General features: G+C 38.6%; 1 protein-coding gene across 13 annotated transcripts in view; it reads right to left on the bottom strand.

The window, feature by feature from the left end:
- The window catches only part of SYNE2 (spectrin repeat containing nuclear envelope protein 2), a 252,931-nt gene that overhangs the window by 84,968 nt on the left and 154,434 nt on the right, over positions 1-13,529 (bottom strand). For all 13 annotated transcript variants that reach the window (XM_081313270.1, XM_081313260.1, XM_081313271.1 and 10 more), the window contains 3 exons: positions 6,674-6,736; positions 4,955-5,194; positions 286-471 (listed from right to left, as the gene is read on the bottom strand). In XM_081313270.1, coding sequence (XP_081169396.1) covers positions 286-471; positions 4,955-5,194; positions 6,674-6,736 — 489 coding nt within the window. The remainder of the gene's footprint in view (positions 1-285; positions 472-4,954; positions 5,195-6,673; positions 6,737-13,529) is intronic.

Raw genomic sequence — 13,529 nt, 5'->3', positions numbered from 1 at the left:
GCTCCAAAATTCCAGAAGGCTGGAATTACCTGTAGTCATCATTAATATGCAGGATATTCACATATACACATCCTTTCCACCAGTTGTCTCCACGCTGCATGCTTTCCAGTTAAGTGGGCTTCAATTACCAGAATTCCCAAACGCTGAGAATTCTAGGAATCTGAAATCCACATAAATAAAAGTGCAGCAGGTTGGGAAAGTTTGCTTTCTGCAAATGCAGTAAGAATTGTTGGCAGTCAGGCAGCATAATAATGACTCTTCAAGTTTCTTGATGTTTCAGTTTACCTGTTCTTCTGTGTATTTGTCTTGGAGCATGCGCTGGACTTTTTCCAACTTGCACTTCACGTTTTTAAGGTTCAAGGAAAGGTTCTCTGTTTCTTGTTCGAGGCCTGAGCTATTATTGCTAGTGGACGCACCTTTGCACTCCTCCAGTAACCACATGACTTTCTGTTCAATTTCTGTTAACATCACCTGAGGAAGTCAAGCAGTTAATCATTCACAAAACATTTATTTACTAAAGGTCCTAAAGCTTAAAGGCTGATAACTCCAATGCCTGGGAAGGCCCATCTAAATGTGACCCCCTTTCCTACCCCTCCCCCCACCTTCCTGGCTTCTGAAGATGTGGGGAATAAAAGAATCAAGAGTAGAAATTTATGTATTTCATGTATTTGTCAAAAAATTCTCAGTTAAGCATACATTCAGAGGAACTGTCTTTTTTATTACATATATTGTGGATCTCATTTTTCTAATAGAAAGTGAAAAGCCTCAGAAATCTGAAGGCTGGTCTCATATAGTGATATTTATTTGTGTGCCAATTTCATGCTATAAATATTCTGTAAATGTCCACCTGAGATGATCTTCTTCTACTTCTGACTTTCCCTTTCCACATATGTATGTATCATTGCAGCTATTATGCTGCATCAATCTGGTTGACTTTTATCACCTTAAAAAGCCAAATAGGCAATAAAGATCAAACAAATAACACTGCAGGACATATTATAATACCACAGTGAACCCAGAGCACACTCTTTCTATCCAAGGCAAGTATTCCCACACTTCGATCTCCAACAACTCTTTAGAAAAGCCTGGTCTTAAGTTTCTGAAAAATCACTAGGAAAGGACCAATCTTGCTGCTCGAGCCAGCTGTTTCATTCAAGGTGCTCCCTGGAGGAGAATGTTCTCCTCTGATCCTTTCCACTATCCTTCTCCTTGACCTGGGAGATTTTCAGCATACACATTCTCCAGGCCAGCATTTCTCAAACTTGGCAACTTTCAGATGTTGGACTTCAACTCCCAGAATTCTCCAGCTAGAATGGCTGGCTGGGGAATTCCAAGAGTTGAAATCCACATATATTAAAGTTGCTAAGGTTGAGAAACACTGCCCTAGGCAAATTCTATTTAGAAGAGGTGCGTTGAAGGTGAGCAGGACCCAGTCCTCAAAACATATTCTGATCAAGAGTGTTAATGGACTTGAAACATTTTCACTGCTTTGTTTGACTGTACTGTTACTTTCTGGGTGGTGGTTGTTTCCTTAATGATTTGAACCACAGATAGGACTCTTCATAGAGTAACATCACCCTAACCCTCATTTCATAAACTTGCTGCTTGAAAGGTTGACAATAGGGACACATTTGAAAGAGATAAAAGGTACCACACAGAGCGACCACATTGGGTTGGCTAACAGGAACAGAATTCCTGTTAAGGACACACCAGAAATTGTTCAGATGGACTAATGGGACAGCATCAGGCCTGGAAACCAAGTTTAAAGGAGAACTGTGGAAAGCACGTGAGGGAAAATAAGGGCAGCAGCAACATTTATTATCCATGCAAAACATTTTCAAAATCACCAAGCAATAGAGAAAAAGATTTCTTTCCTTTGACATGCTCAGCCATGGGGGCAAGTGATTCAGGAGCACAAGAGCTTCTCTGAATCCATGCAGCGTATTGCTGTAAGAATTTGGGATATCTAAAAGCAAGTTTCAAAGCCAGAGGTGAATTGAATACAGGCTCAAAATTATTAGCTTTTTTTTTTATAGAGCCCTTATTATTTTCAATGAGTATCTTTAGAAGGCAGGCTATAGCAAGAAGTGTTCCTTTTTAGTGGGTTTTGCCATACTGTATCTTACTTATAAGTAGGGACAAGGTGGCTCAGTGGGTTAGGACGCTGAGCTTGTAGATCAGAAGGTCGGCAGTTTGGCAGATCGAATCCCGAGTGCCGCGTAACAGAGTGAGCGCTTGTTACTCGTCCCAGCTTCTGCCAACCTAGCAGTTCGAAAGCATGTAAAAATGCAAGTAGAAAAATAGGGACTACTATGGTGGGAAGGTAACAGCCTTCCGTGCGCCTTTTGCATCTAGTCATGCTGGCCACATGACCACAGAGACGTCTTCGGACAAACGCTGGCTCTTCGGCTTTGAAACGGAGATGAGCACCAGCCCCTAGAGTCGAAATCGACTAGCACGCATGTGCGGGGGAACCTTTACCTAACCTTTACCTATCTTACTTATCACAAGAGATACCAGAGATTTTTCTTATCTAATAAAGCATGAGATAAAGAGACCTGTGCAGGTTGTTCTGGGGTCCATATGAAAACATTAAAATCCAAATTGTTTATCACTACTCCTCCAAATACTGTTCATGAATGATAAAGATTAAGTATTCTTGTTTCAGTTCTCTTCCCATTACTTCAAAAGTCAGTTTGGTAAGATTTAGTACAAAAGCCCCATTATACATAATTTGCTATGAGTACATTTGTAAATAATTTGTTCTGAAACATTCTGTTTGCAGAAAATTGATCAGAAACAATAGAAAGTTTAGCAATACTTTCAATCATCTTCTTAAACTGTACTTTTAAAAAATCCAGAAAAACCCTGATGCCTAGTATTTCTGAGAAAACTGGTATTAATTAACCCCACAAAAGAAGTAACAATGTTTGACATTTTCATTTAATTTCTCAATGCGGTTATACTTTCGTTTTGTGCTTTAAAATTATGAACAAAAGAAGCTAAGCACAAACAACCTTCTATCTACTTCTTTGAAATGTGACAGGCTTCAAATATCTACCAAGGTATCTATGCCTGGAAATTTCATCTAGCTTGGAGTACAGTCCAATCAGCAGATAGTGGACTCTTGTCCTCAAAACAGTCTACGATTTTTCATTTGGTACTTTCAAATGAAGGTCTTAATGGTACTACATCCACATGGAGGGAAGTAAACAGTGGGGTACCACAAGGTTCCATCTTAGGCCCAGTACTCTTCAATATCTTCATAAATAGCTTAGATGAGGGAATGGAAGGGGAATTCATCAAATTTGCAGATGACGCTAAGCTGGCAGGAATAGCTAACACCCCAGAAGACAAGCTCAGAATCCAAAAAGATCTTGACAGACTTGAACAATGGGCCCCTTCCAACAAAATGATATTTAATGTGGAGAAAAGCAAGGTTTTACACCTGGGCAGGAAAAACTAAAGGTACTGTGAGAGGGACCTTGGAGTCCTAGGGGACGATCACTTAAACATCAGCCAGCCATGTGTGGCAGCAGCCAAAAAAGCTAATACAATCCTTGGTTATATTAACAGAGGCATAGAATCAAAATCACATGACGTATTAGTACCACTTTATAAAGCCTTAGTAAGGCCACATCTGGAATACTCCATCCAGTTTTGATCACATTACAAAAAAAGATGTTGAGACTTTGTAAAAAGTGCAAAGAAGAGCAACTAAGATGGTTTAAAGGCCGGGAGACTAAAACATATGAAGAACGGTTGCAGGATTTGGGAATGGCCAGTCTAGAGAAAAGAAGAACTAGGGGGAGACATGATTCCAATAGCAGTATTCCAGTATTTGAGAGGCTGCCTCAAGGTTAATGGGGTCAATTGATTTTCCAAAGCACCAGAAGGCAAGATAAGAAACAATGGATGGAAACTAATCAAGGAGAGAAGCAACCTGGAATTAAGGAGGAACTTCCTAACAATGAGGACAATTAACCAGTGGAATAGCTTCCCTTCAAAGGTTGTGGGTGCTTCATCACTAGATGTTTTTAAGAAGAGACTGGACAGCCGCATGTCTGAAATGATATAGGGTTTCCTGCTTGAGCAGGGGGCTGGACTAGAAGGTCCCTTACAGCTATATTCTGATTCTGATGTAGTTTATTCACCTTCCATCACAATAAGGACTAGAAACTTGATTTAAGTTATGATATTTCATTTGACACTGTCCATGAAGTTTAAAATTAATCTTTATGGTAATGCTGACTCGAATCTTGTCAGTGGTTTTTAAGAGTGCTAACTGGAATTTCAGGTTGCTGAATTATTGACTTCATACCCTTATAAGTAGACATTGCATTGAGTTCTCATAATCGGGAGGCAACAAGGTCAGTGTTTTCTAATTAGGTCACAACTTCTTATCTGCATGGTATTGGAGTTTTAGCACTTTTAGCCTGAGAGATATAGAAGCAGCAGCCAAAATGTGTTTAACAAAACATATCACACTGCCTCCAGAATATTTGTGTAGGAGTTAGTTTACATAACCAGCACTGAACTGAGTTTACAATCCTGATTAGTCCTAAATCTATTTACCTCATAGCTCATTTTAGATGGGAAATGTATTGTTGCTGCTACTGCTAAATAATTGGTAACTGGAAAAACACTTGCTGATCAACTATAAAATATCAGGCCAATAGACCCCAGTCTGCATTCTGCCCATTCCTGGGAAATAAGACTGAGATTGTTTTGTCTTACAGTGCCTGTCCAAGTTAGCAAAGATTGGTTGAGTCAAGAGCATTGGGAAATTAATCTAGCTACGCCCCTTAAAATTAACCCATCTAACTGCAGGAGCATTTCAAAGAGAGCAAGGAGTAAAGACAGTGGAGACACTAAGTACTGTGTAGAGTGACTTAAAAGAAAGCTGACGATTTACAAAAAGCAGTGGTGAAGTTTAGCCAGTTCTTCCTCTTACCTGGCATGCAGCTAGATGCTGCTCCACCGACTGCTGCATTTGGCAGATCTGGGCTTCTGATCCTAGAGACTCTTCCACTTGATCGAGCCACAGCTCCAGCTCAACAATCTGAGCCTGGCACACATGGAGGACCTGAGCTGGCTCAGAATCAGACCTAACTGTGTCCTCGGTTGCCTTTGTGTTGCTCAGTGATCTCCATAAGCACTCGGGAGGGTTAGTGAGTTGCGTGGAAGATCTGCCCTGAAAGAAAGAACAGCCGAATTCTCAGGATATATGAAACCTAAAGCAGTAAGCATGTGCTCAGAAAGCAGCATGAATTCTCACACTTTGCCAAATGGGATTTTTATATATAGGTATATATACATTAAAAAAGGAAAGAAAGATTAAAAAGATAGAAAAAAGTAATCTCAGCCACCAGCAACAACACATGATCTGGCACAACAGGTTTCTTAGCAACTCATTTGCATTTCCACAGGTAGGCTGACGAAACAGGAAGTCGGCTGACTCATAGCTTATTATTAAATCCTATCCCACAGGACCTACAGAAAAGTGTTTTTCTAGAGCTTGTCAGTTAAGATTCCAGGTACTGCATTTCAAAGCTGGAGCATAGGCCCCAGAGTAAATATTTACATATTGCTTTTGAACTTTGGTCTCTTAAAGGCATTTACTCTAACATTAAAAACAATAAAATAAAAACCTAGCAAAAAAGGGGGAGATTTTTTTTTTCCTCACAAAAGAGAAGGTTGTCAAATGGGCTCTGTAAACAAAGATTTGAGCAATATCATTCCATTCTTCCTACCCTCAAGACTTCTTCAGCGTTTTATAACAAGCAATCATTCTACTCCTCTCTCTTAAAAAAAAAGTCTGTAATTGTGTCTTGTGTTTCATAGGTGCAACGGCTGAAATATCTGTAGCTGGAAAACTGGATATACAACCAATCTACCTTCTTAGAGCCTCAAGGCCTGCCTGGGGTCCTTCTTCAATTCTTTTGCCAGATGAGGGGATCTGGGTGGTCCTTAAGAGTTGGGCTTTCTCAGTAATGGCACTCCTTAGGGCTTCCTCCCTAGATATGTCCACCATCGGCTGCAGTCTTTTTTCTCAAGTGCTAGATAATGAATGGCCTTATTTTTCCCCCTACTATTTGTTTTAATTAGTATTCTTGTGCATGATGTAATTCTATTTTATGATGCTTTTAATAATACAGGACCATGTGCTTTTGTTAGTTTTTAAAACTGTAAGGAATCATAAGTAGTAGCAGTAATCATTTTGGTTCATCACACAGTCAGGCAGATATTCAGACTAAATTTGACATTTTTATCCACCTATTGAATCTTATTATTACTATTACTATTATTGTTATTTCTCAAGAAAATAAATTATATTGTTTTAGTTAGTCCAGAATGTACTATTGGATCAGATCACATTAGACCAATATATAGGGGATCTGAATATAAATACTCTGAATTATTGTGTAGAAATTGTAATTAACCCAACTTTTCGCAAGACGCTGCTAAAGAAGCTAATAGCTATATGTCAACACATCTGGAAAAGCTCCAAGTTGGGGAAAGCTCTTTATGATTTTATTCACAGTTGAATACAACATACAACATCAATAGCTGGCAATATATTTGCTTCTTTTTATTTTGATTTTCCAAGATTAAGTAGCAAATTATTATATTTTCAAAGAAAATTTAACTATTTAATAGCCATGACCCCTACCTTGGTTGGAATGTGAAGAGGAGCTTCACTGGAGATGGCCTTTGTGATATCAGTATCCACCTCCTGTAAAGAAATTGAAAGATTTTTTTTCTTTGAAGTTGCCCACAGTTATTCTTGCTTCAAAACTGCATCTACTCAAAGTTAGATGTTCAACTACCAATGTAACTGTAAAAGTTGGAAACAAAGGAAGTAGTCCTAAGAACAGGATTCTGGATCATTCTGAAGTTCACAGTGATGAGAAACACTGCAGCAATATTATTCATGCATGGTTCATGTTGTGAGTTGTTACTAATTTTTATTGTCCATATTTAGAGCCAGAAAAAAAACCTGTAATTTGTGCCCCCACATTCCTTCTCATTTGCAGAAAGCTTGCAGAAAGCACTCTGGGCAATAAAAGGGTTAATGAAAGCAATTCATAATTATGGAGAATATCCTGAATATAAAATTAATGCTCAGAAACCAAAATTAGTTGACACTAGTTTTTGTTTTAGAAGCTTTCTCTAAAGCTATATCACAGTTTGCTTCTTTGAGTTATGTATGAAAGACAGTTTGTGGCAATGGAGATTTTAACTGAAGATGCCTATCAGACATTGCAGTTATATTTTGCTTTAAGAAAAACAAGAAAAGCTTGCAGAAGGACACAGATCTCACTGCAACCTCAAATTAAAACTCCCTTCCTCACCAATGGGAGTCACCCTTTGCATCTACTTTTTGGAATAGATTTGAACGCATCTGCCAAAGTGAAGACAATGGGAAAACAATTTGCATCTTTCCATAAATACTATGGAAAGATTGTGGAATAAGGCAGCAGTTTTTGCTACTACTGAAAGCTTTTCTGCAGACTCCCCTTAGGTTTGGTCCCACATAGGATGTTTTTATTTCTTTTGATTAAATAATTTATAGACTGCCCAACTTTTAAACAATTCTGACATAGCTCACAACTAAAAGCACATAACAAATATAACCAACCAGGCAGGCAAAATGCCAAAACAGATCAGATCAAAATAAAATAAAACAGAGTAAAACAAAAAGGGCATCCACAATCATCCTGTCCCCAGAATCTGGGAAAACAACCAGATCCTTAATAATTTCCTAATGACATGACATTTATAATACTGCCATAATCAAAATATGCATTTAAGAAGAAAGACAATTCTAACACATCAACTATATGTCTCACATTATTTTTCATTTGCCTACCACTAATAAACCCCGTTTGGTCCCCGTGAATCACCTGTTGCAGGACCCTCATCAGTCTATTAGCCAAGACCTTAGCAAATATCTTATAGTCTGTATTTAAAAGCGATATCGGTCTATAATTTTTAACTTGAGTAGCATCCTGGTCTTCCTTCGGAATCAAAGAAATAAAAGCTGTTCTCCAAGACGGGGGCACCTCTCCCCCCCTCTGGATTGTCTGGAACAGTTCCTTTAACGGTTTTATCATCTCTAATTGCAAGTTTTTATAATAGGCCGCAGTCAAGCCATCAGTGCCTGGTGCTTTATCCACCTTCAGTTCCTTAATAGCTGTAAAAATTTCCTCTTCTGTAATCAGTTGATTAATCCCCTCTTTTTGTACTTGCGTAAGAACCGGGATGCTAGCATTCTCCAAATATATATCAATATCTTTTATATTAATTTCCTCCTTAGTATATAATTTCGAATAAAAATCCAGAAAAGCATCCTTAATAAGATTCTGTTGAAACACAACCCTTCCTTTATATTCAATCTTATCTATATTAGAGGCCCTTTGCTTTTTTCTCAGTCTATAAGCTAACCATCTGCCTGGTTTATTAGCGTTGCAAAAAGTATTATGCCTAGCAAACCGCAGATTAGTTGCCACTTGATCTGCCATTAATTTATCAAATTGTCCTCTTAGCAATCTAATAGCCTCCTTAATCTTCACATCCTCTGGATTCAAAATCAAAGCCTTTTCTTTTTCCTTTATTTCATTCTCCAGTTGTTTCCTTCTAATTTCCACTGCACGTCTATGTCTATTGTTCATATATATCAACACCCCTCTCATATAGGCCTTGCTAGCATCCCAAACCATGTCCATAGAAGTACCCTTATTCATATTAATCTCAAAAAAATCCTTCATCCGCTGTTTACATTCTTCCACATTTTTCTGATTTCTAAACAAATTCTCATTTACACGCCACGAGCGTCTGTCTCTTTTCTCCTCATCAATCTCCAACCAAACTGGGCTGTGGTCAGAGATAATTCTCGCACAAATCTTCACCTTTTTAGATCTCAGAAAAAGGTCATTAGTCAACAAAATAAAATCAATCCTTGAAAAAGATTGGTGTCTGTCAGAATAAAAGGTATAATCCTTCTCTTGGAAGTGTCTCTCACGCCAAATATCTCGTAATTCCAAGTCATCCTTCATTTCAAAAAAGGATTTAGGCAGTCTTGCATGACTTGGAATGCGCTTAAAAACTCCAGCCTTATCCAGCTGTACATCCAAAACACCATTCCAATCTCCCATAAAAATAAAAGATTTATAATCCAACTGGGTAATCTTTGTGTGAAGTAAGCTAAAAAAATCAGCTTGTTGTTGGTTAGGTGCATATAATCCAACTAAAAGCGTCTTTTTACCTTCTAACAACAGCTCAATCATAACATATCGTCCATGCTTATCTGCTTCAATTAAGTCTGCTGTTAAGGCACTTTTAACATAAACAACCACTCCATTTTTCTTATTCTCTGCAGAGGCAACAAATTGCGTACCCAGTCTCGAGTTCAATAAATACTTTTGATCCAAAACTCTAATATGCGTTTCTTGCAAACATATAACATCTATCTTAAATTGTTTTAAGTATTGAAAAACTTTCTTCCTCTTCTGCGGTGAATTTAATCCATTAACATTCCAGGTTAGAAATTTAGTTGCCATGCATATCCTCCAAAAGCTCTTGGACCACAGCTTTGATAGGACTAATTTCTTTAGGCCGTGCTCCTCCCACAGCTTGACTATATGTACGTTGTGAAGAATCTGAAGACTTTTGCTGATCTTGTTCTTTTATTTTCTTTGCTCGTTTTAAAGCAGCACGCGTTACTCTTTGCTCTCTAGGATCATCCAAAGAAGTTGTAGCTTGATCTCCTCCAACACCACTTTCCTCTGTTCCATCCTCTTGATGTTTTCCTTCTCCAGATCCCTTTCCAGCTTCCAGAAGTGTTAATGGGGCTGCTTTTAAGACATTGTTATAGAAATCACGCGCTTGCTTCACAGTAATCAGCCGGTACCTTTTACCTTCATGCATCACCATCAGCCCCTCAGGGATCTCCCATCTGAACCTTATATCTCTTTGCTTAAGCTCCTGCACAAGAAATGCATAGTCCTTCCTTCCCCTTAAGATCCTTGGAGGAATTTCTTTTAAAACCAGAACTTCTTGTCCAGCAATCACCACTTTAACATCATAGGCAGCTTGTATAACTTGGTCTCTAATTTCTCTTTTTGCAAAATAAACCACCACATCTCTAGGCAACTTTCTCTGCCTAGCAATCCATGAATTCACCCTGAACACTTTATCCATAGCTGCTCTTATTTCAGATGCTGGCTGGTTTAATACCCCTTCAAGAGCCTCAGAGATCAGTTGCTTTAAATCTTCTTTAATATCCTCTTTTAAACCTCTAATTCTGATAGCAAACTGCATCTGGTAATATTGGGCCAAGCTTAACTCCTTTTCCACTTTGTCTCTTATATTTTCATTCTCTCGAGCCTTTACTTCTAATATAGCATTTCTTTGAGCCAAATCATCCATTTTTTCATCTAATTCTTCCACACATTCCGCCACTTTATGCACTGAGGACAAAATGTCTACCTTCATCACGCTGAGCTTCTGTTCCATCCTCTCTTCCATTCTCTCCTCCAGTTTCTCCAGTTTCTCCTCCATCTGCGCAAATTTATCTGCCATTGATTGATTGATTGATTCCAAAAGTTTATCCAAAGCATCTCGTAAATCCTTCGGTGTCAGCGCTTCAGGAGGGTGCAATGCCTGTAGTGATGATTGTTGCACTGGCGAGGATCCACCACTCCGAAGAGTTTTAGGGGGAGGTTTCGCCGCCATCTTTTAGTCCTCAATTATGACGCACTTTCAAAAGTTTACAAAGTCCAACAAGCTAGAGAGTATATTAAAATAAATCTCTTCACCTTTGTCTCTTGTACCGCTCTGCCTGCTCCTTTAAATCATAGTCCTTTCTGCAGGCAGGGATGGTTCGCAGACGCCTGGCTCCGCTCCAAGAAGTTCGGAGCAGAGACGCCGGCCAGCTGGGAGCAACCCAGGCTTCGGGGGAGTTCAATCCTTCAGCCGCCCAAGCTCCAAGCTCAGGCGGCCCTGGAGAACTCTACCCCTACCTGGGGCCTCACCCCCTCCTCTTCTCCCGAGGAGGGGGCTTCAATTTCGCCCGAACAGCTGATCGGCGCTGTTTCGGGCGAAAAAACAAACAGCTGAGCCGCGGGCAGCCCGGGAAGGTTGATGTGTTAGAGTTTTTGGAAAGGCACAACCAGATCTCTGCAGCGCTAATCTTTTTAGATGCTGAAAAGGCTTTTGATCAATTGAATTGGCAATTTTTGTTGAAAGTCTTAGATAAAATGGATTTTGGCGAAAATTTTTTGCAGCCGATTAGGGCATTATATCAAAAACAAACTGCCCGAATCATAGTTAATAATAGCTTGACAGCAGTATGTAATATTGAGAAGGGCACAAGGCAAGGGTGTCCGTTATCGCCCTTGTTATTTGTGTTAACATTGGAGATACTATTGACCAAGATTCGGAATTCAGAAAAAATTAAGGGAATTCAAGTTGGAGATCAGGACTATAGATTGAGAGCATTTGCCGATGATCTGGTTGTTACAGTGACCCAGCCAGAGAACTCTGTTGTGGACCTGATGGAGATAATAACACAATATGGCAAAGTTTCTGGATTTAAAGTAAATATACAGAAAACTAAAATTTTGGCTAGAAATATGACAGTTTCACAGAAGGCTCTCTTAGAAGGATTAACTGGATTTGAGATTGTTAAAAGGGTTAAATATCTGGGGGTGATTTTGTCGCCCTCTAATACAAAGCTATATAAAAATAACTATGAAAAATTATGGGGAAAAATTCAAAAAGAATTGGAGAGTTGGCAAAAATTGCAATTGTCTTTGTTGGGACGGATTGCAGCAGTGAAAATGAATGTCCTGCCCAAATTTTTATTTTTATTTCAAATGATACCGATTCTTAAGAAAGATTCTAATTTGGAGGAATGGCAGCGTGGTATCAATAAATTTGTCTGGGCAGGGAAAAAGCCACGAGTTAAACTTAAGATTATGCAGGATACTCGTGAGAGAGGTGGCCTTAAGCTGCCCAATTTGAAATTATATTATGAAGCTGCTGCATTAGTAGGAATAAGCGATTGGATTAATTTGACGCAATTGAGGTTATTAAATCTTGAGGGCCATGATCTGTTGTTTGGCTGGCATGCATATTTGTTGTATGATAAGAAGGTAGATATTGTGTTCAGGATGCATATTTTAAGACAGGCATTGCTGAGAGTTTGGAAGAAGTATAGACATAAGTTAAGCAGCAAGATACCATTGTGGGCAATTCCAAAACACGCAATAGAAAATATACATGCTGGCTTTAAACATGATGTGACTACGTACAAGGAGATTTTAAGTTTGGAAAGGAATATTTGGTGCTTGAAAGCATATAGCCTGTTGCGAGAAGAGAAGGTTGTCCAAACTTGGTTTCAATATATTCAGTTACGGGCCAGGTGGAAAGAAGACCAGAAAAATGGATTTATAATGACTGATGAAAATTTGATAAAGCAAATTAGAAACCAGGGACCAGCACATATTAAACGGATATATCTTGCATTGCTGGAGATTGATTCAGAAACGGAGCTTGTTAAAGATTGCATGATAAAATGGGCCCAAAACATTCAGGAAGTTATTACAATGGACACCTGGGAGAAGATTTGGGTGAGGAATGTAAAATTTACTCAAGCTCAAAATTTAAGAGAGAACTTTTATAAAATGTTTTATAGATGGCATTTAGATCCCAAAAAGCTTGCAAGTATGTATCCGAAATACCAGCCTAAATGTTGGAGATGTGGTGATGAAGATGCAACATATTTTCATATATGGTGGACATGTAAGAAGGTTAAGGCTTTTTGGATAAAAGTCTGGTGGAATATGCAGAAGATTTTTAAACGGAGGATAAAGTTTTGTCCGCAATTTTTTTTGTTGGGAATAATTGTTGACGCTACAGTTGTGGACTCTAAGCTGATGTTGAACTTAGTTACGGCAGCAAGACTTTTGATAGGTCAATATTGGAAGAAAGAGGTACTGCCGACTATAGAAGAATGGACTTTAAAGGTTTCCGACCTGGCAGAGATGGCGAAGATTTCAGCCTATTTGAAAGATCATTCGCAAGAACGTTATATTATGGAATGGAGAAAATGGATTGAGTTTATCCAGAACAAGTATAGGGTTAAGAAGTTTTATGTAGCATTCGAATGAGTCTTCTTTCGTTCCTTTTTCTTTCTTTTATGCTAGTTTTTTTTTTATATACATTTATTATGGTTAAGGTGTGTTTTATCCTATATAAGCTAGAGAGTGATGGATTTTAGAATCTATAGTCTTTAGTATATGGTAGTTTATGATTGCTTTTTTACATACATATACCTTGTATTTAGCTCTGGGAAGTCGGGGGGGGAGGGGGGGTGGAGGGAGGAGGGGAGGGAGGGACGTTGGGGGGAGGTAGGGGGGGTAGAGGGAGGGGGAAGGTTTTTTTTTTTTTTTTTTTTTTTTTTTTTTTTTTTTCTAATGGAAAACTGTATTTTAAAACTTTTCAATAAAAAAAAAAAAAAAAAA

This window comes from Vipera berus (assembly GCF_964194415.1).
Source record: "Vipera berus genome assembly, chromosome: 1".
In the NCBI taxonomy this organism is placed as follows: domain Eukaryota; kingdom Metazoa; phylum Chordata; class Lepidosauria; order Squamata; family Viperidae; genus Vipera; species Vipera berus.
This window is presented reverse-complemented; position numbering and strand designations above follow the sequence as displayed.